At 40.7% G+C, this 25,120-nt stretch overlaps 1 protein-coding gene across 1 annotated transcript in view; it reads left to right on the top strand.

Annotated features, from left to right (window-relative positions):
- PEPD (peptidase D) overlaps positions 1–25,120 on the top strand; it is a 54,389-nt gene that overhangs the window by 14,040 nt on the left and 15,229 nt on the right. Inside the window, exons 3-4 of the mRNA XM_019619726.1 lie at positions 7,460–7,608; positions 21,770–21,954. Coding sequence (XP_019475271.1) covers positions 7,460–7,608; positions 21,770–21,954 — 334 coding nt within the window. The remainder of the gene's footprint in view (positions 1–7,459; positions 7,609–21,769; positions 21,955–25,120) is intronic.

The raw sequence follows: 25,120 nt of genomic DNA, 5'->3' as shown, positions 1-25,120 counted from the left end.
TCCCTGCAGCTCTGACATCCCACTCCTTGTTGGAGCTCGCAGCAGGTGGCAGCGGGCCAGAGCGTCGTGTTCACTGCCATCTCTGCTACGTCGACTTTTCTAAATAGAGTGCTGTTGCTTATTAAATATGCCAATTAAAAATGGATAATAAAACCAGGGGGAAAAAAAGCATCCATTCAGCAAAAAAGGCAATCTGTTTGTCAGAACTTCACCTGGGAGTTTGCCTCACTTGGCATATTGCCTGCATGGGTCCGGTAGAGGTGTGAAGTTTGCAGCACTGACACTTTGCCTTCTGCGTCTCGGAAAGTCTCGGCTGTTGCCTCATCCTTCTCCCAACCTGGCAATACCAGCTCAGTATGCCCAATCTTTATTTGTACCCAACCCTTCTTTATTGAGGACATCCCTCTGCTTTGCAGAAACGTGGGGAGATGGCTGTCGGGGTGAATTCAGCTGTGAATAAGCTAATCAGAAGGTTCTTGACTCTTTGTGCTGTCAAACATTACATTTTTAATACAATATTGATACAGACTACGTGAGGGTGACGGAGGGGTGATGCTTGATTATGGAAATGGATTTTTTTAGTGCAGGAGCTTAAGGTTGTTGTCTTCAATTTCTTCAGTACACAAATCTTGTAAGCAAGGGATTCCTTCTCAACCTGCATGTGAAAAGAATCAGAAATAGTGCAGAAAATCTTACAGGGTTATTTACTGAGCTGGTGCTTACATCCTGCTGGCTTGGTGAATTCATTGAGATTTAGATTTTGTATCCTGCGAGATAAATGGATCTGAAGTTCTGCTTGGCTCAAATTACTGAGACAGAGAGCTGGTACTCCCACACACTGCTGTTGGTTTAGGAAACCATTTTCCCAGAGGCAGAGCAGAAGGGCACACCTTCCCCAGCAACCTGGGGGCATGGCCACGCACACCTACGCACAGCTGCACACCTGTGCCAGGCAGAGAGCCACGGCGTGAGCCACGGCTTCTGTGGGCGGGAGAGGGAGGGGAGCCCTGGTCGGTGCAGGACAGGAGCACCCAGGGAAAGTTGGTTGTTTGGACTACTGGTTTTTTACCATTCTTTTTGGTAACCCAGTCAGCCCAAACTTGTGCATGTTCTTGCTGCAGCTACTGAGCATCTTGTAGTTAGCAGTGTAGAAATTTTGGGCACACAGTTTTCTCTCATTCAAAATTCAGTGAAGACTGTTGTTGTTTTTCAGCCTCTCCTTTTTGAAGCAAAGCTTAATGGTAGACTTTGCCATCTCTGCGTGAAAGGTTGAAACGAGCCTCGCAGTAGCTGTAATAGTCTAGGAGAGCCTGTCGTGAGACAGTGCTGCAGAAGGAGCAGATTTGGGAAGGCTGCGGAGAAGGTGAACATGAGGACACATTGCTGAGGACAAACACAAAAATATGAGCCCACATATAAATCGTAGCCCAATGTGCGTAACAACAGTCGCATCATTGCTGTCTCTGTAATTGTGTTATCTGTGTGGGCTGCAGGAACTTCTATTGAATGTGAGACTTAACTAAAAAGCCTAATGCTTTCTTTTGACTTTCTGGAATCCAGGTTCCTACACATAAAATACTATAGCATTTCTCCGAAGTTGCGCTAAACTACAAGGGTGTTGATAACAACAGCTGGTTCTACAGTCATCAGGCCAAGGCTGGCTGCATCTTTTACAGAGCCTTCTTGGCTAAGACCTCTCTCTATCATGTTAGATGGAAGCTAGTCAGAGCAGAGCACCTCTTCCAAAGCAGCTTCCTGAGTATGCAGGACTTTATGCTGTTCTGTTCCAGCTCTCTGTTGGGCTTTGTGATGTTATCTTACTCGAGGTTGCTTTTTTAGTTGATAATTCTTGGCTGGTCAGGAGATGAGTGAATAAAAAAGTGTGTCACTAGAATCTCTATTTTATTTTGATATCATTTACTGTGATTTATGCTTGTGGTTGGCTATTAAGCCACTCTATTTCCAAATCACTTGGCACGTTTCCAAAGATGCATCTCATAGAAATCCTGATACCTGATTCCCTCAAGCTTGAAATTGCCTTGAAGTGTTTAACCAAACAAATAGTCAACTTGTGTTAGTGTGTGGCTGCTTCAAGATTTAATTGCCGCATGAAGTCTTAAGCACAAAGCGTGCTCTTGGCAGATCTGGAGCAGAATATAGTGAGTTTACAGAGAACAAAATCTCCAACGGGGGGTGACTTGCTCTTATTACCATAAGAGGAGGAAAAGGTTTGTGTACCTTGATTCCTGCTGTCCTGGGACTGGGCTGGCACCAGTTCATCTCTGTGGCTGCTTATAAGTGTGTTAGCTAATAATGACTCAGATCCCTAAAACCTCAGTAAATGTAACTGAGTAAAGTGCACCAGTATTCATGCCTGTGCACCTTTAACCCAAGGTACAAAGAGGACATGGTAAGACCTGGCGATAGCAGCTTTCTCATGGCTGGCCCTGCAATCCCTGGGGGAAGGGAAGGCTTTGTTCTGAGGGCAGGCAGGGGCTGCAGGAGCTGGGGTTTGGCCGGCCCTGTGCCCAGCACACACTGCACCCAGGGTCTCGTGGGACTCATGGCAACAGTAGCTCTGCAGCATTCGCTGAAGAAGACAATTTTACTTTTGTAACTGCCGAGGAGACCCAGCTCTGACTGTGCATGCAGAGCAGCTCTGCAGAGCAGCAAGGTGACAGCTTTTACATGTGAACTCATGGGAGTAGCTGTAGGCTTCCCAAGAAATGCTTGCAAGAGCTTGTCTTTGGGTTGGGTTGGTGGTTGGATCACTAGCAATTCATACACATGGCTCAGATATCCCAAATAAAGTATTCCTTCCCATTGTGATATTGGCCATAATTTGCCTCATTGCTTGGCAGTTTCAAATTATTTGACAATGAAAATGTCAGCAAGCCTATAAAAGTTAAAAACATGCTTAGAGGAGGAGGATGCTTTACTTTGGAAAAAAAAAAAATAGTATACAGTGACTTTACGCAGAAAAGAACCACAATTTTTCTAACTGAAGTGTTGGAAAAAGAAATTTGTGATGCTTTGCTATCAAAGGTTAAGAAAGCTAAAAGTGGTATTAAAACACCTATTATTTTTCTGGACTTTAAAGCCAAAGATGTAAGTAGAAACTTGCATTTCGTGGTGCCGATATTCTGTGCAGGTGACAGGGCCACCTTCCAACTCATCTGTGTTGTGCCAGAGCTGCTGCCAAGGGAAGGTAAAGAGAGCTTTCGTGCATAGCATCACGTAGCATTTCCAGTACAGCAGTGCCTTAGAATCCTGCATTCTCCTTAAAATCAACAGGACTCGAGCATCCTTGAAATATTTCTTCCAGATTGCCCCGCTGGGTTGCTGCAGCAGGGTACTGGATCCACATCCTGGGGACGAGGAGGAGTTGGTGACCCAGGACCTCCAGGGACAAGTGGAGAGGTCCCTGCTGGAGCTGTGAGACTGCAGTGTGTGCTTCTGCTGCTTCTCAGCTGGGGACTGCATTATGTACAGCGTGATCTTAAGTTGTGTCAGGCTTCTTGCCTGTGAGGGGAATGAAATGCAGTTTGTTAGTTTTGAAGGTTAATTCTAAAATAGATGTAGGAGGCAACTTTATTGACTCTGTTGGCTAACGTTGTAATACTGTCAGTAGAGTAAGTGACGGGTTATCTGATTTTTGTAATACTTCACACTGCTCGGTTTTAGTTAAGCATATGAAGTATTTTGTAGTATGTTTGGGAGGAAGAATTATAGATCTCCTAAGGGAGATATATGACCATTTAATATTTTTTGTGTATCTGTTACATGTAGTATAGCTTCTTACTAGTTTTAGAAAACAAAACAGTAATGTGGAGTTTTTAGAACAGCTTAGATCTTCTACCTGTTAAATGTTTTTATATACCGTGCACTTTTCACCCTGAAATGAAGCTAGGTAGTTTTCATTGCTTTTGCTCCCAACAAAACAATGCAAAGAAAGATTAGATTCTCTCTGCAGTGCTTTTAAAAGAGATTCAACTGTGCCATAAAAGACTCAGATTCAGGCTCCATCAGTGAGCACACCGACACGTAATGCTCTCTGATCACTGACAATTCTTTCTGGCCACTTTCTCATCTGAGGCACCTCAGAAACATGACCTTACCTCTGGATACATCTAAACCCACTCTTCACAACTGCACTCTTCCTGAAAAACAGGGAAGGGTGTCCTGGGATGAAATTTGTTGTTGTTCTACAGTAACTAGAAGTTCTGGAGTTTTCTATAGAATAGAAAACATACGTAGTCCCTTAGATATGTAACATTCCTATTTCAGTTTTAGATAAAATAATGTTTGGAGATACTTATATTATTGTGTATGTTACTTGACTTTAAATGATCCTTAAAAGGTAAAGCATAGATTAAGATGTTTGAGGCCTGTTCTTATTTTTGTGTTTAATTAGTTTATATTGCTGCTGTATTTGATAATAGTCCAGATAACATGAAGTAGTCGTTTCTGCACATGACTCTGGTAGGATTGCATCATCAGTTCATTTTTAACATGCAATTGAGTATGTACTAGAATTTAGTTATTAGTTTATCTTACTACCTAGCAGTTACCATTTAATTTCAGGGTAAAATAATGTATTTTATCTAAGGAACCAAGAGTTAAGCAACCTGCTTTTAGGAACTTTTTTCAGTTAGGAACAGCAGAAGATAGCAGCTTAGACTTAAAGTATGCTTCACCACATATTTTGCCTGGCAAGCAAGGATACAAAACTGCAATCTTCTCAGGCTCCCATTATTTCCTCAGCTACAACAGCAACAATATTTGGTCTATTTCCATGTCTTGGGAAACATTTTAACTAATGGATGTGTTCCCAACTGAAGTTAAATGGAAGAGAATTCCCAGTAAGAGCCAAAGTATCTCCCAAATGTAGAGTTTGTTTTGAATGCTTTTTCACTGAAGCATGTGGTCTGGAAGGTGGATTATTGCTCTGTGGTGGAATTTGAAAGATCATCTTCCCTCATCTCTGCTCTTCTCTGGAAGCAAGGAAACCTGAACAAATGGTGCTTCCTGGCTTGTGAGCAGCTTTGTGATAGCTTTTTTCCCCGTTACTTAGTGCTTCAGTAGCTCTAACAACTATTTAACAGTCACTAAACAATGAATGGGTTTGATGAAATACTGACAATTGTAATTTTTCAAGAAATAGTTAGTGTGACCCCTGCAGTAAGTTCAGGTTAACCACTCTCTAGGTAAAACGTAGAGAGAACAGTAACTTCTAGTAGACTTGGACAGGGATTTCAAAAGTTGCAGGTCTCAGCTTTACTGCAGCCATGCTGAATTGACACTTACAGAATGGAACAGGTAGGCCACAAAAACCCCACCATGCACCATGAGACTTTGTTTGTGACTTTTGAAAGAGTTCCATTTGGGATTGGTTGAAAGATGAGCAGCTATTCTAACAAGTGTGTCAGCTTGGTCTGTTAGAGAACCCAGCACCTTCTTATGTAATTCTTAGTTGCTGCAGCTACTTAGATGTGATTTTCTGTATGCAATACTAGTTTTTTGTACAAAGGAGTCTAACCATGAAATCAAAACTTAGTGTCGATGGGGTTTCTGATGCTGAGGTTTGGCTAAGCTTGTTTGCAGTTGCTATATTGGTGTCAAATCCTGCTTTTTCACCTTGTGGTTCTGACGTTTGCTGTCTGGTGTGTATCTTTTTTCAATTAGTGACTTTCTCTTTTAAAATACCATGTTTCATCTTTAAACAAATGTCAACAGTACTTGCATTGACTCTGCCTTTACATATGTAACTTTACAATAGTCTCTGTAACCTCCTAGAGTGCGTTGCTGTAGCTTTAAACTTCCAACACTTCTGCATCTGTAAAGCACAGGGTTTATTCCTGCAGTTCCAGTCCTGCAAGTCTCCACAGTGAACCTTGCTCGCTGTGGGGAGGCTGGTGATGACTTCAGCAGGGCCTGCACTGAGTGCAAAGATTTCATTCACAGAGGAAATTGCTGGGTGGATTTTAAAATTTGAGTAAATCTTCATGAGTACGTGTCTGTCTGTGTATGCAGTGGAGCAAGAGGAGTCTCAGCGCTGCTGAAGTACTATCTTTGCTTTATCACGGGTTGCATTAGTTTGCTTACTGTCTGCTGCTTTCAGTGGCAGTTAGGTTAGAAATGGTGAATGTTTACAGCCAAGTGCCACAGTTCCTGTTGCAGTTGCTTACACTTATCTTCACCTGGCCATGTGTGCTGGCTGGGGGCAGAGCTGTGCCGCACGGTTTTGCTAATTACTGCTGTGATTGGGACTTGGTAGCAGAGGAGCCACAGCAGCGCCCTTCCTTTTCTGCTCCATCTGCCCAGCCCTGTGGTGGGGCAGAGGCATGAGGCAGAAAGCTCTGAGGTGTTCAAATACAGCAAAGGAAAATTATATTTCATGCGATGAGAGTTGCAGTTGTTTGAGGTCGCTGTGAGAGGACTTTAATTAGAAGATTTCAGCTGTGATTCATTACCTAAGAAACCAGGAGGCCACACAAATACTGTGTGTCAAAAGCAAATTCTTACATGTAAAATGTGCCTTCTTATAATCGATACGTGATGAACTTGGAAGCTATTTGCTAACTATTGTTTGGTCCAAATACTTATTTGGTAATTTGCTGATATTTGTGCCTGCTATAACAAGTGCAGTTAGCTTTGTCAGGTGGGCCCAGGAGGCACAGTATTGCAGATGTCTAACCAACTTGTCACACAGGTGTGGGGACCCACTAGCTGCTCTTATGGATTGAGTTCTAGCAGCTGAGCATTTGGTGGTGAGTTATTGGTTGGTGTGTAGAATGATTCTCAAAGGATAAGAGGTTTTATTCCCATAAAAGAAAGCATTGTTTTTTTTTCTTTACCTTTCATGCAGAAAATTACTAAATGTTCTTTTCTGGTGCGATCTTCCCACAATGTATATTTCTTTAAGCCCTGTTAGCTAAGTTTGTCTTAAAGGAGAGTTTGTATTATGAGCAGAGGCAGTCAGCCTTTATTGGGGACATTTTATTTAAACCATCAGATGTGTTTTGACACTTCAGTACAAAAGGCCATGATTTAATTAGCATTTCTCTGTTAAGTTTTGAAGTTAGAGCCTTTACATGGTACTGGCATTTCTCAGGAAAGAAACAAAAGACATTTCATCTTCTGAGAAAAGGTCCCAGCAACTGGAACTGTACACCTGGAAGAAGATTCCTTGTGTGATTTTTATCTTCCTTCATGAGCTCCTGCAGTGTTTCCATCCAGGGCCACCGCAGCTGGTGGAAGTGTCCATTTAAGCTCTAGCTCTTCTGCTAGCAGGTTGCTGTCTTCTCATTTTACTTAGGAACAACGTTCAGCTGGGGATTATGTGGCCAGCTACCAAGATGTGGATCATTCTTAAGAGCAGAACAAGAAAAAATATCTTTATTCTTAAAATTTCTTTGAAATTAAGATTTTTATTTCTCCCCTTTCTATTCCTTTTTAGCCTGTTTGATATGGGAGGAGAGTATTACTGCTATGGTTCTGACATCACCTGCACCTTCCCTGCAAATGGAAAGTTCACTCCTGACCAGAGGGCTATCTACGAAGCAGTGTTGAAGTCATCACGTGCTGTCATGAAAGCAGTCAAACCAGGTAAAAGATCAGTACGTGTCAACAAGAATTGAGAAGCTTGATGGCTGCATCCAGGCTGTCAGGACAATTATGTTTGGATTTTAGAAACTGCTGGAAAGGAATAAGATGACAAAACTTGTTTCCATGTTTAAGCAGCTCTTTATAGCAGAAGATACACAACATTTTCTATGTAACAATTAATACAGAGGCAACTATTAATAGTATTTAAAACTTATTTTGGTCTCCCACTTTAAAAAAAAAACAAAAAAAACACCTTTTTTTAAAAGATAAGTACAGCAGTGACAGTTGTTATTCTGCTGTTTACAGTGGCAGCCATGTATTGTGTAAGCTTGTGCCAAAGAATGAAGTCAGAGTTTGAGTTGAACATGTCATGCTTCAATTTATTTCAAGCATTTTCTGTATTTATCATGTAAAGTTGATAGAAATCTTCTGTGAAGAAGAGGATGATGTGTGCATCTTTGAGAATGGTATTCAGTTAGCCTTAAAAACCTTTAGATAGCTCTGGCTATCAGATATTTCATATATGCATTTAAATTGCAGGCGAGCTAATTCATCAAGTGTATGCCTGGCTTGCTGACAATCTTATTTTTCCCAATTCTACTTTAAGAGCAGCAAATAAATGCATTTAGAGCTAAATGCTGCTGTGATCTTGAGTATTTCACTGATGACAGTACTTAAGAGTTTCTCAGTAAAACCGATAGAACAGATTTGAGAAAAATGTACTTAATGTTCTAAGTGCACTTGTCCTTTATATTTACCACATTAGTTTTCAGACATCAGACACTGAGAGCATGGGCTTTCTGGATTGCCAGTCAGAGGACATGTAATTTTGCTGTTTTACAAGCTGGTAGCAGCACTGTTCATTTGAGCAACTTGAAATGGAGCAATAACACTTGAAGCTTTTCTGAAAACGGAGACCAGATATTTTGCCATTTTAATAGCAGTGTGCATATTCAATCACCTGCTGTTTCTCCCCCGAAGATTTCTGTTCATATTTTACTTTACATTTCAGTGCCACATTATATGCAGTATTTTAGCAGTATTTCTCACTAACAAGTTTCAGAACTTCAGAACTTAAGAGCTAATACAATTATTTACTCAGAATTATGTGAAGAATTCCTCAGTTAACTTATCCATTTGTTTACAGAGTCAAAAAAAATAAGGATGTACTAATCCTAATATTTCTGCATATTAGTTGCAAGAATCCTTTATTAGCTGGAGATTTGTAGACAGGTGTTCAAGGCCAGGTTGGATTGGGCCCATGGGCAGCCTGATCTGGTGGCTGGCAACCCTGCCTATGGCAGGGGCTTGGAACTAGGAGTTCTTTAAGGTGTCTTTCAACCCAAGCCATTCTATGAATAAGACAGAAAAAGTGCCATGTCATGTACTTCTGGTCTACTGGGTTGAATGAGGAGTGTTATTTCCTGGTAGGCCAGTGTTTGGCTGTAGAATAAACAGAGCAAATTGAGTTTCCTGGCGTGGTTGACTCGTACTGTTCATGCTGCTGAGGATGCAGCAAGGGATGAATACAAACAGGACGTGTCTCTGGTGCTCTACAGGGGAAGCCGTTTCTATGGTAGAGGCTGCAGCTTAGCCTGCTTGAACAAACCTAATTGGTTAGCTCATGTACTAAAGCACCAGGATCGCTCCTGAGGGAGTCTGTTGCTGTCACAAAGGGGAGCAGCACAGGGTGGTGTAGCTGCAGCTTTCGCATCTATTCTCCCTGTCAAAAAGAAAGTAAATACTTCAGGTATATTACAGAGGAGGAAAACAAGCTTGTGGGGTTTGAAGTCAGTAAATGTAAAGCCCAGCCCCATTGTATTTTTGTCAGATTTTCTGAATTATGGAGTCCTTGCTTGTTTTGCTGTTATTTTTGTCTTTATTTTCTGGGGTTCCTGAGATCAAAGGAGGGAAAAAGACAGTCAAGTGACTTGGCTCACATGACAATAACCATTAATGTGGCAGGCTGAGTAAAAAGAATTTACGCAGCAGTCAGCAACTGTAGAAAATGTTACTTCTCTCCGGCTGCAGAACTGGGGCCTTAATTATGCCTTGTGGGAAAGGGTCACAGGGGACATCTAGTTGTTGTCTTCAGAAGGTTAATCATTCCCAAAGTCTTTCTCATTGTGAGATAGGAAGCAAGTGCTGCAGAGAGTCACTAACCAAATACTGCATTATATAACTGGTTTTGGAAGGATGCGTATTTGCTAGTCACCCTAAATGGTTTATGTAGATGTGTATCAATCAGAAGAGGGAATTTCTTTTTTTTCCTTAGTTTGGTTCTCATGTAAAACCAACTATCAAGTGAAGTTTCTTTCTGAGACATAGACTCCCTACATTTTCATTCATACTTGTTATCAGTCATCATAATTTTTAAAATACTCTAAGACATCCTATTTTATTGTAGAAAGGTATTCATCTGACTAAGTCGTATGTGTGGTCCAAAAATGCACACAGCTCAAATCACACCTGTGGTTCTTCATAACTTCCATCAAAGAGAACAGAGCTCCTTCTGCGAGCCAGGTAACATACTCTGAAAGCTAAAGGCTCTCTGTGGGATCATAGTCCAAGTTCAGTGCAGTCATCACAACTCCTGCCACAAACTAAATCCATGTAAAATAAAAGAGGAGAAGGACATATTCTGTTCTATTGTGTAAGCAGCAATTTTGAAACTATTGAATGTGGATAGTATATAAGAGCAGCAGTACTAAGTCTCTGAAGTGAAAGAGTCAAAACAGTGAGCTTGTGTGGCAGTGGGATAATTGCTTCTTTCCTACAAAGTCAGATTCATGATCCCAAATGCCAGAGAAGAATGCTGCATTTCTGCTTAGGGGATATTCTTAATGTGTCGAGTCCATCTGGGTTAGATTTACTCTTCCACAGAGCTGAAATACAGGGGCAGATGTGCAAAATACTGACACTTCCATTCCCTTCACTATGAGACAGCATCTACTTCTTACTCAGAACAATGATTTGAGTAACAATTCATTTTTATATAGACATTGTACACAGAATTATTAAAAACAGTGAAACTGTAAAGCTAAGCATCCCAGATTTATTCCAGAAGTTAGTCTTAATTTGTTTCTCTTGTTTATTGTTTTTTGATCTCATTAGATTTGCTAGAATGTTTGAGGCACACTAGGTGTGCTCGTGGAGCACATCACCTGTGGAAATGATCTGAAAAGAATTCAGCTTACACCCTTTAAAACTCCACTTTGAAAACTAAAATACAGAAAGTGAGCATGATGGAGAGAGATTTCACATTTTAGGATGATGGAGTCTTCAGTACCACTGCAGATACATGCATAGTTTCCCCTTCTGCTGTCTTCATGCAATGCACGTACCAGAAGGATGGCTAATGAGCAGCTATTCAGTTATTTATTTTAACCTTTTGTGTCATGCTTGGTCCAGAGTCTGTTTATTGACTGTTCTAAACCTGCTCTGAATCCAGAATTATTAATGTCCTCCTAGTTTTTCTGAGTGCTCACAGTAACAGTATGGGTATCTCTGACAGGTAGCATCTCCTCTTGCCCTTCATCATAGTTATGTGGAAGTGTGCAGCAGTTCCCCTTCCACAGACAGTGGCAGACAGATTGGAGAAGCTGCTTTAAAAGCTACTGACTCATTTTGGATTCCAGGACTGGAATTCACCAGACTTGAGATTTTTTAAGAGTGCTTAACATAGTGCTCTTGCTCAAAACACAGCTGTTTGACCTCTGTTACAGCTGAGAGCATCCAGCCTTTCTGAAAATCAGACTGCAGAACTGTTAAGCCAGGCACTGGCTGAAGGAAGGAAAATGATTATTGAACATAGATAAAAAAAAAGTAAAAATAAAGATGCCTGAAGCAAGTTGCCAAGCATCTTCATGGGAATCTGAGAGCAAGGCAAGAATGGTTGTGAATTCCCAGCAGTGACATTATCAGATTCTCAATTTGCCACTGAAAATAGGTGTCTGAAGTTTTTCCTCTTGAGTCAGCAGTAACCACTCTGCTCTGTCCCTTCTACCAAATCCTGGCTACTGCCTCATTCTGTTTATCATGTAAGTTAGATCCAGTGCTGATGTAATAGCTTTATTAAATAAGAAACTAATTTGTTACAAGTTATACCTGGGAGACCAGTATTGTTGATCATTAATATAAATCTGTTGGAATATGTGTAAAACAATTGGCTTTGCTGAAAGTCCCTCTCTAGAACTTCTAGAAAATGTGTGTTGAACCAGGGCTTGGACAAGATAACCCTCCTGGTGTCCCTTCTAACCTCTCATGATTCTCAATACATGCTGAAATGTGCAAAAGAAAATGTCAGTCATCAACCAAGATTTGTTGAGAATCAGTGACAGTTTCTGGCTCTAGCTCTTAGCAAGGGAGGAGTTGTTTTGCAAGCATAAGGGTAACTTAATGTTTCTGTGAATGAAGAACATTCAGATGTAACCCAGTTTGAGTATCACTCTTGTCCAGTGGATCCCTTCCTGTTAGTGCTGCGTAGGGTCCAGTAGTGATTGCGAAGTTGCTGTGGAATAGCTTCTTTTTTGTCCTGTAACAAGTTGCTGTGTTTTCATGTTGTCCCCAGTCTCTCAGCTGACTTTTGAAGATTATTTTTTGGATTATTATCTCAAGCATTTCAGGAATGTTAGGAATTAGAGTTCTGTAACTCAGACTTGATGAGGACAGGATAGTGGCAGCAAATTTCTCGGACATATTCAATCTGCTACTGTGCTGATAAAAAATAAAAAGGAATATGCTTATATTTAGTTTTGCAATTAAAGCTATTTTGGATGAATGTACAAGGTCACAAACACTATCTTTAAGATTGATGAGCTAAATGTTGAAGTAATCATGAACTTTCCATTTATGTCCCTTTGCACACTGGGATCACTGCACATTCCTGCCTATTCTGGAGAGTAATGGAAAGTCACAGGAGAAGGGGAAGGAAAGGAGCTTGTTGTACTTAGCATTCCTAGTGCTGTACAGACCTTGTGCATGTTTTACAAAAAAAGAAGCTGGAAAACATTCTCCAGTCTCTGCTATGCATCTTAGTAGTGGTTTTTGAGAGAGAGCGAATGAATTGAAACACCTCAATCAGTAAATTCTGTAATCCTAAATTCTGATTAAAAAAAGGCTTTTTTGTATCACAGACTGCTCCCAAGGAAAAGTTGAGGGAGGCCAGGTTGGCAACCACTCAATTCCCTATCTCTATACTTACATGATTTAAAACACTTGTATATCCAGAGTCCCCACTGAACCAAAATTGCATTCAAACCTTAGGAGGGCAGTTGGGAACATTTGCTGATTGATGTTTGTTTTGTTTATTCGCTTCAATAAAATGAAAAAAAAAAATGGTTCAAAATATGCACAGAAGTTGTTCACCAATGAAGTGTGAAAGTTTTCCTCCACAGGATGCTGGCACTACTTTAGGGCTTCCTTGTAGGACTTGTAGCTCTGGTTGGTTGGTTTGTTTTCCAGAGTTCTAGCTTAGGTCTATATGCTTATCCCTACCTTCTGAATTTTACTATTCAAGGTGGTGAGTATCATGTTGCCTCTGGCTTCCAAGTTATGCCTTTCTGATAAATGCTGTTGGGGAATGTCTCCTTCCCAAGGCTAACTTTTCTGATAAGATGGAGGTTTATCCATATTAAGGCTTGAAGATTCCTTAGAAATCTTGCCTGTTTTTAACATTCTCAGAACTCAAGTTTCACATAAAAGCACGAGTTCTGCAAGCTCTTGAGTCTTTTCTTCCTGGATCAAAGACTTTGTTGATGTCAGGATTGCCCAGTGGGCAAGAAAGTACAGTCAGGTGGGCACCAGAAGAACATTTCAGACAAAAAAGTAAATCCACATGTTAAGCAAATGAGATATTCATATACTCTCCTCAGGGAGGTGGTTGAGTCACCGTCCCTGGATGTGTTTAAGAGCCGTTTGGATGTGGTGCTCGGAGATATGATTTACCTGTGGGTTGTTAGAGTTAGGGTACTATGGTTAGGCTGCAGTTGGACCTGATGATCCTTGAGGTCCCTTCCAACCTGAGTAATTCTATGATTCTATGATCCTCAGATCCTACCAAAGATTCCTCTTTTACTGTGAGTGCTGCATAAAGGAAAAGAAATGAGTTGTTCCCACAAGACAGAAAACCAGAGGCAAAGGAGCAGAGGCAGGGTCGTGTCCTTGTCCCTGGTTGCATAGGACCTAACAACAACAACAACAAAAGCCCCTTTATTTGTAGGTACAAAATACTGAGCAAAGTTATCTTACTTGGTCTTGATCTTCTCCTAGGTAGCTGTAAGAGTTATAGCTGTGGTGAGCTGGTGAGAAACTCTGTCCGCTTTTTGTGCCTTTTCTCGTGATTTCTACAATTTCTGTTTGTTGGTGTAGCTTCCTAGGCTTGTTGTAATAGAGAGGCCTTTTTTCACTGGTTTTCTCCACGTACATCCTTCCAAGGGCTGTTGTAAATTAGGACAAATCAAAAGCAGCCTCTTTATTTTCCAGTGCTTTGTCTCCTTCGTGTTTGTTTCCTGCTGAGAGACTCAAGTGGTAAAGCTCATGGAGGTAGATACAAACCTAGGGGATGTACTTTGCATAGCAGAATATGAAATTTTGAGTGGTGTATTGACAACATTTTAATATGCAAATGTTCAGGTCTTGTTTCTTCTATGTGATGATCGCATAAAGTGTAATGTAATGTAAAGTGGCTGTGTTAATACTTTCATAAATAATTCACTTTATACAACAGAAAGCAGTGCAATTTGAATTCATAGTGGTAGTATGATTCTTTGTTCTCTGACCTTTTACGTTTTAGCAGTTCTTTAAAGAAGAATAGTGGAGGGTAGGGTAGTACTAAGAACAGAGATTAGAATAACCCAAAAAACTATTTAATAGGAAAGTAATAGCTAGTGGATTTGACATTGCAGATTATACTATTGGCCATTGTTTCTGTTATTAAATTGAGCAGAACTGTGCTTAGGAACATCTGTAAATTCGAAATTGCATTACAGATGACTTCTTCAGCACTTCGGTCTATCTCTGGTAACTTCTAAAGAGTTGAGGTTTATTTTTTGTCTGCTACTATTTTGAATGCTGCTTTAAAGTAATTGTCGCTGTATTCAACTGAGATTAAAACACATTGCACCTAAAGAAAATAATTGAAACTGCTATTAATATGTATTCCTCCCAGTGAATAAATAAGGTTCTCATTCACATACAGTGGATGTCTTTTGCATCCAAGTCATTTGTTTTTTAAGTAGCCCAGAGATGTACTTACGTACTTAGTAGAACACCATGCAAGCACACTTGCGTGTTTTGCTGCATAAAACCAGAAGCTAATTTAGATAATGTTTTAGAAAGGGGACTGTAAACCAGACCTTTGACAATAGCACAATAGTAAGGGTGTGGGAGCAAAATGTAGTTTATAGTTTGTGTAATTTCAGAAAGTCCATATGAATTATTCCCATGTCCATATGGATTGTTCCCATTCAGATGGTCATATTTTAGGGGAAAGTGCTGGTGGTGGTTATTAATTTGCTGTAATAATCTGAAGCAAAACAATTATTCTCAGACAAAAATGTAATAGCAAAGTTGTAAATTTCATACAAACTCTCCTGAAGAGCAAATGCTTTCAGGGCATGCTATAACCAATACTTAATATTCACAAGTCCTACGGAATGACACTGTGGTATTTTTTCCTCTCGCACTTAAGAATGTGTTATTGTGTTAAAGACAGATTTGAGAATAAATCTTGTCGATCTGTGCTATAAAAAGATACTTGTAGTCTGCTGTCTATATTCTCTGTTGAATGGACTTTGCTCGATTTTTCTTGCTATCATTAATGTTCATAAATAAGCTTCCCTTTGAGTACTTGCTTTCTGAAATTGACACATAGAGGTATTACAGCTTTCTGTGGTTAATTCCGTTGATCTCAGTGTAAAAGCCTAAGCAGGAAATAAAGGCTGAAAGAATGAAGGATGCACAAACAGTGCAGACAGTCAAGGAGCAATCCTTGATTCTTGTGACGTACTATTACATAAAGATGGTGCCATTGCTTACTGGAGAGTTTGTTGCTTGACTTGTAACCAAATCTTGTCCAGAACAGCACTACAGCAAGAGAGAACAGAAAAAGTCGAATTCAGCAGATTCTCAGTCCCTCTGTGCACACGCTGATCTGCTGAAATGTGGGATTTCAGATTGCGAGTCTCACTGCAAACCTTCTGGGAGCCGTTCCTTGCTGCTTGTGACTAATATACAGGAGCTGACCCATGCATACAGTGACCACTGCAACGTTAGGAAGACAAAAATAACGCTGAGCAATTTCCAAGTGCATAAAACCAGCACTTCCCAACAGTTGGGCTGTTCCACCGGGAGCTGGAGCTGAGTGTGTGCCGCTCTCAGCGCTGTCCTGGGCAGCTGCTCCAAGTCACAGCCCAGCCACAGCTTTCCAACTGGGCTCTGCACCTGGACTTCTCTTCTTTCTGTGGGTCTTCAAAGATGCTCCACGTACAGAGCAATGAAAACTCTTACAGCCTATGTTGGCAGCAGTTTTCTATCTTCTTTCAAGAAAATATTTTTAAGATGTTTTTTTTAAATATCCTTTTGTTCTAATTGTGGCAGATTGGACCGGCATAACATTGTACAGTCCTGATGTTAGCAGTGGCTTTGTTGGAATAGCCCATCACAGTGTGGTGTGATGTGCACTAATTTTCCTCCAGTTCAGTGCTCAGGAAATGTACACGTTACATGCTGTAATTTCAGTCAGAGTACAAAGTTCATGAGTCGTTCGATCTTGACGCTACATCAGCTGTAGCTGTCAGAGTGCAAACCTGCTAGACAAAGATTATTCTGTTTGCCCTAAATCTTATCTAAACAGTCTTTTAAAGCTTCAAAGATTGATAAGTTTCCACACCGTAACTGCTCCCTCTGAGCACTTCCCTCTGTCCCCCAGTCTTTTTCCTCTTCTTTGCAGCATGCCCCTATGTGGAAGGAATGTGCAAAGAATTCATAGAATCTGATGGTGCTGCTCAGTCCAAACACCGCATCTCTCCAGACATGGAAAAATTCCTTTTCTTGCTCCACATCTGCATCTATTCAAATTGGTTAGGTTCGGAACGTTGCTTAGGATGTGTTGTAGAGCATGATATGCAGTTTTTGTAAATGAGTAGGAGGGGTTTTACTGCTTAAAACTTGTAAGAACACTGGTTGAAAAGAAATTCCATCATATAAGCAAAGAGCACAAGGCTTCTCAGCCCTTCACACAGGGCTCAGTGCGTTGGAGGCAGGGGAGGTCACTGCTGGTTCTATTTGGTAGCTCCTAATGCTTTGAGGGAAGTTTTTGGAAGAGTTAGTGTTTAATGCTGGCTCTGACTCATTCGGGTAGCAGTCCCCTGCACAGCATACAGAGCTGTGATCAGCCTCACTGTTGCCCAAATGCTGTCGTTGCTCGAGTATGGAATTTTGGTGGCCCAGAGTCACCTTACCTGGCTGGAAAGCTGAGCAACTGCTTGGTAGTCCATCTAGGTTGCCATAATGAAAGCATAAAAACCAGAAATGCAGCAAATTATTCTCTAGCACTCAAGTGAAAAGGGAAGAAATCATTTTATAATTTGAACAATATTTACTTTGTTTTTTCAACTGGGCTTGATTCGAACTTTGAAGGACCTATTATTTTATGTCTGATATGGTTATTGCTTGTTGGCAGTTGGGCTGTCCCAGTGGCTGGCTGGCCAGGGATTGCATCTTCTGTCTGTGTTTTAGTGGCACTGCCAGGAGACGCCAGGCCTTTTGCCCTTGTCTGTGGACTCTAGAAAATAAGTGTAATTTAACCTTAGCACAATTTGGGGAGAAGGTCCTACAACCTTGCCATGCTATTTTTTTTAGTAGGATTGTGACATTTGTGCTGGCAAAACAAAAAACAAACAAAAAAAAAAACCAGCCCACCCTACAACAACAAAAAAACTCTGCTAAATCATTTGCGGTTTAATCATTGTCACATTACAACCACAAAGTACCCTAAGTAGCAGCCAAAAAAATCCTGTTAGGCCTTTTCAGAGCACTTTCCGACCAAAGTGGCTAAATACCATGCAGTAATTCTAAATTACTTTTGTGTGCTGTTTTGACTTTATGTTCTGGAATAGCCTGTAATAAAACTTCAGAAAATAATCACTTGAATGAAAATAGCAGCTAGGTAACAGCAACTGACGAACAGCTGTGGTGTGATATGTCAACTCTTACACTTGTAATTCTGCTATTGAAAAAGTTATGGTCTGTTCATGAAAAGATAGATATGCTTTTAATTGCTGGTTTCACTGGAAGCATTTCTTTCTCTTTTTTTGGAACAAAAATCTTTGCTGTCAGTGGAAGAATCAAAAAGATGTCCTTATGGGGTAGATCCTCCTCAGTTCTGCAGCATAGTGTTTTATCTGAAATTCAGTGGTTTTGGCAAAGAGAAAATAGCAAAGGGGAAATAGCTCCAGGGAAGTAAGACAATACACGTGTTATCTTTCTCGTTACTGTCCCATTAACATCTAAGAACACTGGGTAACATTCAGGTTTAGTTTGCTGTTCTTTTAACTCAGCACCTCTGTGGAGCTCTGTTATACTGTTAGCAGAAAATTAATAACCTCTGTAGTTTAAATGCTTTGATTAATCCACAATTTATCACATTTCATTATTGTACATACCCCTGCTGTATAGTTCACTTTGTAACCTGCGGGTCTCACGGCCTTGGGTTGTGTGTCGGGCTGGAAGAGCTGCCTCTTGCCCTGCCCTCCTACCCAAGCATGTGCTGTGCAGCAAGTAACGAATCACAGCCTAACGAGCCCAGGTAACGAGCTTGCCTGGGGAGCCAACTGTTGGCTCAGTGACCTATATTACCCAGTATCTCGTTTGGCAGAGAATGAAGGATGGAACAGACACTTCATCAGCAGATTTTCCTGAGTGCAGACTCATTTTGGTACAAGCTAAAGTCCAAGGACCCTCCAATCTACCTTTCTAAACCTCATCTGTCAGTGGAGTATAATTAGTGTATAAATTGGCCTAAAGATAATTATGTTACTAACCTTCTTACACAAAAGCATATCTGCAACTATGATAAACTTCTTCAAAGCTTAAAAATAATAGTGCCGAATAATAAAACAGTAAAACATCCTCTGGGGTGATTGGTGGTGTGAGCCTAATGCAGAGTGGTGTTGCAACACCATTAGCTGTTGCAGTGACACATAACTGGTATTAGATCCACGAGTTCTGAGGGGTTTTTGGATTTTACTTGCTTTTAACCATTTCATCTTGCTGCAAGAACGTTAATATGATGTTTGCCTTCTGCTGTGTCAGCTTGCAGCAGGTGACAGAGCGCTCCACCAGACCATGGCTAATCCTGAAAGCTGATGTGTGTGAACATCAAGTAACTTTTGAAAATAGGCTAAAAATAGGTATTTAGGAAGAGTTCTTTATTGATTATGATGGCTTCTTTTCTTCAGCTTATTAGTGGTAATAAATTGCTGTAGTCATTTCTCTTATGGCTTTTGAGGCCAAAAGAGTACTAGAAAATGTTTGAAGAAAACTTGGCATTCTGATCCTCTTTGCTTATCAAATCTTTTCTTAAAAAAAAGGAAAGTCTGTTTCTACTCAGTTATCAAAAGTTTATTCCTGGCATGCTGGGAATCTGTTCTCTGTAAACAAGACCGGGATGGATGGCACCATTGGTTTAGCTGAAGCACAGAAGGGTCACTCTGTGTTTGTGTGGCTGTTGTACAGTACTTACAGGTTACATGCTTTGGAGGAGAGTGGAGTAATAATACAAAATGCCAAACAGCACACTGGAAATATCATGCATCAAAACACACTTTCTTTAACATCCTTGAACTCCCACTTACTTGAAGACCCACTGACTTATTGAAGGAGCTCAGATCTAGTCGGCAGGGTACCTCTGGGCAGTGCCATCCCAGTTCTCAGTGCAACTGCAGAGAGCTCTGAATGCTGCCTGCATCCAGCAGAGCTGGTGGCACCAGTTGGGAGGGAGAGGAGCGGTCCCAAGTCCTTCTGCAGGGCTCTGTTCAAAGCACTGCCCTTGATCTAAGAGAGCCCGGAGCTGCAGGGTTTCCATCCCTCTCCGTAATTTATTTTGCAGTGGAGCGTTTTGCTATTCTCAGTCTCTAATGAAAAGATAAGATGAAAAAAATCCACAACAGATGCAGAACGCAGAGCTCCAGGGGGAGAGGGAAAATTGTTGTGCTTTTTCTCAGTGAGTGGAAAAAGAAAAAAGCAGAGAGTGTGGGAAGAATGGGCTGTATTGGCTTCATTCGGAGATACTCGGGATTTACAGCCGCAGCAGCCTTTTCAGTTGAGTCGTGTCATTGGTCTGTTCTGTTAAACTTCTGCAGAAAAATGAATGCATGCTTTGGCTGTTTGCATCTATGATCAGCTTACCCTTCTATCTCCTGTTAGTTGTCTCTCTCCTGAGTTTGGTAAAGGGTGCCGTATGTCTCTAAGTGGAGTCTGTAGGTTTGCATTGACACAAATGGTGCTGTGCAGTTGTGGAAGGCAGCATCTTCAGCTCCTCTCCCAGGCACCTTGTTTTATGTTTATTCAGAGCATCTGGGATACAGTTGTGCTTTGTCTTATAGCAGCAGACCTTTGTATATATCCAAAGGGGAGGGAGGCAGCCATGCAGCCATGAGCATGAAAATAATACAATAGTATTCACCTGGGACGTCATGGGAGAGCTCTCAAAAGAGCATGTTGTTTGCCCAGAAAGAATACTAGGGATGACTTCTAGAACAGTCTGCATTGATTGCAAATGACAGAAGCTGAACTGGCAGATGCATGCAGAAATTCTGTATTCCTGTTTCCAATGGCCAGGAAAACAGCTGTGCCTTGGTAATACATGAAGTTCGATGTCAGTAATAGTTGAGTGATGGATTGTAATTATTTCAGTTTTACCGGGTAATGGATTGGAGTCTATTGTGACAGAGCTGTGAAATAACTTTGTATTCCAATTCTCACTTCTTTAGATTCACTCAATGTTCAAAAAAAAGAACATTTAAAATCTTGTCAAATAAAATTGCATTGAGCACTGGTCAAAAAACTACTGGTTATAGGTGGATTTATTCTTACTAAAGAAAAGACCCGTGCAGAGCTCTGAGGTGTGTGGGATCTGTGGGTATGGGATGCAGGATGGAGGAACACTTGGTGACCTTTGTATCAGAGCTCTTTAAGACAACTGGATTGTATTGAGGCCCTCCCGTAGGATGATTTTATTTCAACCTCTGAGGCCTCAGTACTGTTAGCAAAGAGCGCTAATATGATTTTGATATGACATTTATGTTCACAAAACCTTAAAGCCATGTGTTTAACTGGATTAAAGCAATGGAAATTGATGGAGCTTTGGCCTTAAAAATTGCTTGTTTATTTATTTATTTAATCATGCCAAAATTGAACAAGGAAAATATTCTTTTACTGTACCTTAGACCTAGTTGTCTTGACTCTGCAACTGCTCTGTATGACTCAAAGCCATGGTGAACTAATTAAGACAGTGCTGTTACTAACAAAAGAACTGCTTTTTTCCTCCCTCCTCCCCCCAGCAGTTTGTCAAACAAAACTGTATCCTATACCAAAATAATAGAAGTCTAATGTATCCTGGCACTCTATCTGCAATCAACCAGCAGTGTTTTGTAATGCTGCTGCAGTATGTGTATTAGAGGACTTGCATTAACGCAGCTCGTTAACACAAGGGAATCATTAATTTCTGTAGAGTGTCTTCGCCAGAAAGATGTGGGCTTTAAATCTTCTACATCCGTACAAAAGTACCGTCCTTCTCAAATGTCCTAAATAGGTATAATCACTATAGAAAACAATTATAAATGACTGCTTTTTGCAGTTGATGCTCCTTTGAAAAACTCGCTGATAAGTCTGCATCTCTGTAGACATACTTGGATGCAGTGTGTTAATCTTTTTCACGTGGACCTGGATTATAGGATGCTGCTGTGTCTTGTCTGTAGTTTTCTGGGCTTTGCATGAATGCCAAAATAATTTTGTCTTGTTTGAGATATTTCTGTGCTAATGTGCTCTTTCCACCTTTGTTTTTTATACAAAGGGCACATCTGTTGCATCTGCCTTTTGAAAGCTGTCTCTAAAAACTTGTAGCAATAGTTAACTCAGCTGCTTGTTTCTGCTCTCTGAGGGGTCGCCTGGCCTGATATGCACCGTCTGGCTGACCGAGTCCATCTGGAGGAGCTGACTAAAATTGGCATTCTGAAAGGCAACGTAGATGACATGGTGAAGGTTCATCTGGGTGCAATATTTATGCCACACGGACTTGGACATCTACTTGGAATCGACGTACATGACGTTGGAGGCTACCCAGAGGTTAGTGTTTGTCTGTGCTCAACAGCCTTGTTGGTTAACCCTCTGCAATAGCTCAGCTTTTCTCTTGGCTGTTGCAGGTTAGTTGGCTGTATTTTCTCAGAGGCAGAACAGTGGTGTGTTTAAGTCTGTCTTTTTCTGAATGCAATGCTTTACACAGCTTGCTTAAGAAGAATGTATTATTTCGTTAAAGTGTATATTGCTTGTGGGGAGTGGTCAACTGATGCCGCTCCAAGTATTCTTAACCTGTTCAATTTCTGTGCACTTTGTGATGTTCTTCAGTGATTCACCTCTGTGATGCGTATCACTCAGGTGTAGGTACGCCGTGGCAGAGAGCTGTGCAGTGTATCTGAGCTACATAAGACCTGGAGTGAGAAGTCTTTCTCCATTCCAGATGTGAGACAGCTGTGGGAGCCCACTGTTGTACGTGGGCTGGTAAATCCTGGTGGCTGTGGCATATGGAAACCAGCTGGATTATATTTTTTTCCCTTGAACTTTGGTCTCCACTGTCAACTTCGGCACCAATATAGATGTGTTGTTTTGGAATGAGGATAGAATAAAAAGTCTGTAATGTCTTTGTGAAGGTAAAAACATGATTTCTTGTATTCTGAGTTTCTGCAGAAAACATAAAATGATATCCTTTTTCCTTGAGTTAATGTGGTGATTTGTGATGGCAGTCTGAAAGCAGAATAGGTTAAAAAACAAGGCAAAACAAACAAGCCTTCTTTAAAGAGATTGAATTTAACATTTGAATACGGAAAAGAAGTTCACAGTAGCTTCAGAAAGATTTAGAAGGATTTTCTGTGTTACATTTTGGTTATTTGAGACTGTAAGGGTTTTCAGTCATATAATATGAAGGTGCATCAGTGGACTTCTTTCTTAGGTAAGATAATTCTCCTATGTGAACCATAAAAAGGAAGTGAAAACTTCTTGGGTAGGGTTTAAACACATTTAGGAACTTGTTCATGTTGGATGTGCAGACTGCATAACAGCTGCTGCTGCTGATTTCACTTTTGCAGAGTGAAGAAACAGGATGTAATATTTAAGAGTGCTTGTTATTTTTAAATACCACGAGGTAATTATTGCTGACACACAATACTGTGATGACAATGTATTGGCATCAGCTATTAAACTTAGTTGTAATAAAAATGACACAAAATCAGAAGTCAGTTTATTCTGATCTTAAGGTTTCTTCACTAGTGGTAGAAAGGATGGATGTTTTCCCCTCTTTTCTCCCAAGTTCATTCTCTCTGTGTGCAAATGGAAGCATTTAGCAAAGCACGGGAGATGTGATGACTTGGGAGAGTTGATGGACTTCAAAACCAGGATCCCAGTATTGCATGACTTTGCTTCAGTTGTTTTCATAATGTTGTGAATAACCTTGCTAAATTTGGTGGAGTTGCTGAAGCTTGAGTATGTGTTGAAAAGCTGATAGGATAGAGAATTTAGGAATTAGGAAGAAGAACTGGGAGAGTTAAAAGTCCCATGTTTGCTTTTTATTTGGAAATTTTTGATGTAATTTAAGGGACATTATCTCTGAGAGAAGAATGATCTATCCAGAGTTCTGTAAGAGCAACCTCTTGTAGATAAAACTGGCTTCAGGGACTGAATTTTCACAGGAGTTGCACTCTTTCATATTTGGAGGTGTGTATACAAAACAAACGAACAAAAAACAAAACACCAGAGCTGTATGCAGATAGGGAGTTTTATACTTGCAAATGTTGAAATCATTTGGTTGCTAGACATGCAACTACATTCGTAAATTAACAACATATACATAACTAATGTACTTTCAAAATGCGATCCTAAGTAACAAATTTCCTGAATAGGGGGGAAGCATGGAGTGAACTCAAGCAAATAGCTGAAGACCTGTATTTGCATGTAAGCATACATGTGGGTGGATGGAAGGAAGGATGGATGGCATCACCTTTGTTGGAAAAATAACGAATTTGGGGTTCTGTAGAGGGGCAGCCCCATTAAATTCTCATTGCAGCATTAATTCCACCTCTGATAGACCCATCTCTTTTCTCCCAGCCTAAAACATGTGGTTCCTTAATCTGGGCCATTTGACCAAGGTGAGGTGCCCACATCAGAGCTGCACTGGTGCAGAGCCCACAGCAGGCACTGGTGGTGGAGTCTCTGGGCTCAAAGCTCCAGTGGGAGCACAGTGCTGCAGCAGTGGGAGCTGAAGGGGCCCTGGGCAAAGCTGAGTGTGAGCAATGGGGGCTCTTCTTGCTGGTATGATACATGTCTGTGTTAGATAGCACAAGGTTCTTTGCTGTGTCTCAGTTCTTCATGAGAAAATGTATTTTGAAGATACCAAGTAGATTTGAGTGATTTTTTCTGCATTTTAAACATTTGCCAGCTAGCAAGATTTTGAGAAGGAATCTCAGAAAGCCGTGTTTATTGAAGTGCCTGTAGTATCGTGTTCCTTTTTCTAACTGGTTAAGAAGCAAGTTATTTGCTTTTGGCCAAGGGATTTTCTGGGAGTATTACAAAGGATTTTTTTTAAAAATAAAAACTTTTTCCAAGTGGATATTATTCCATTATTTTTCCTCAAGTGTAAACAGTTACATTTGGAATAATACAATAAGCTTTAATTTCCTAATTTTTATCCATCACAAAGTTTTGCGTGTTCCAAAAAAACTATTTCCAGACATTGTTAGCTTAGATTAGTTATTCGTTAGTAGCCAAAGTTTTTTTTCAAAATTGGCAATAATAAGTTTTCATCTTTTCCAGTAAACTGCTTTCACATGCAGCATTGAACGAGCTCTTTCTTCCTCTTTGACAAACACAGGAAAAGTTTGCACGTTTTCTGTATAGGATATTCTTGAACATTAGAAAATCAAACATTTCCTATCCTTTATTGCCATAATAAGGAGTTACGGGTGTTGGCCAGCCGTAAATGGAGTTCAGTGACTGTGTTTAAGACAGGATTTTCAGAAGAATGTAACCATCGGCATCTTCCATAGAAGCCAGTAAGGAAACATCCTGATTTTCAGAAGTGCTCAGCAGTCAAGAGCTCCTTGGAGGATCCAGCCTCCTGTAGCATGCTGCTGTATTCCTAGCGGGGAAGCGGAGCGCTGAATGCTACTTTGAAAACTGCTTTACTGCTTCTTTTAAGGGTCTGACTGAAACGTGAGCAGCTCTGGCAATGCGGCCCCAGTGG

This window comes from Meleagris gallopavo, chromosome 13 (genome assembly GCF_000146605.3).
Source record: "Meleagris gallopavo isolate NT-WF06-2002-E0010 breed Aviagen turkey brand Nicholas breeding stock chromosome 13, Turkey_5.1, whole genome shotgun sequence".
Classification (NCBI taxonomy): domain Eukaryota; kingdom Metazoa; phylum Chordata; class Aves; order Galliformes; family Phasianidae; genus Meleagris; species Meleagris gallopavo.
The sequence above is the reverse complement of the archived record's forward strand: the minus strand, read 5'-3'. Positions and strand labels throughout refer to the sequence as shown.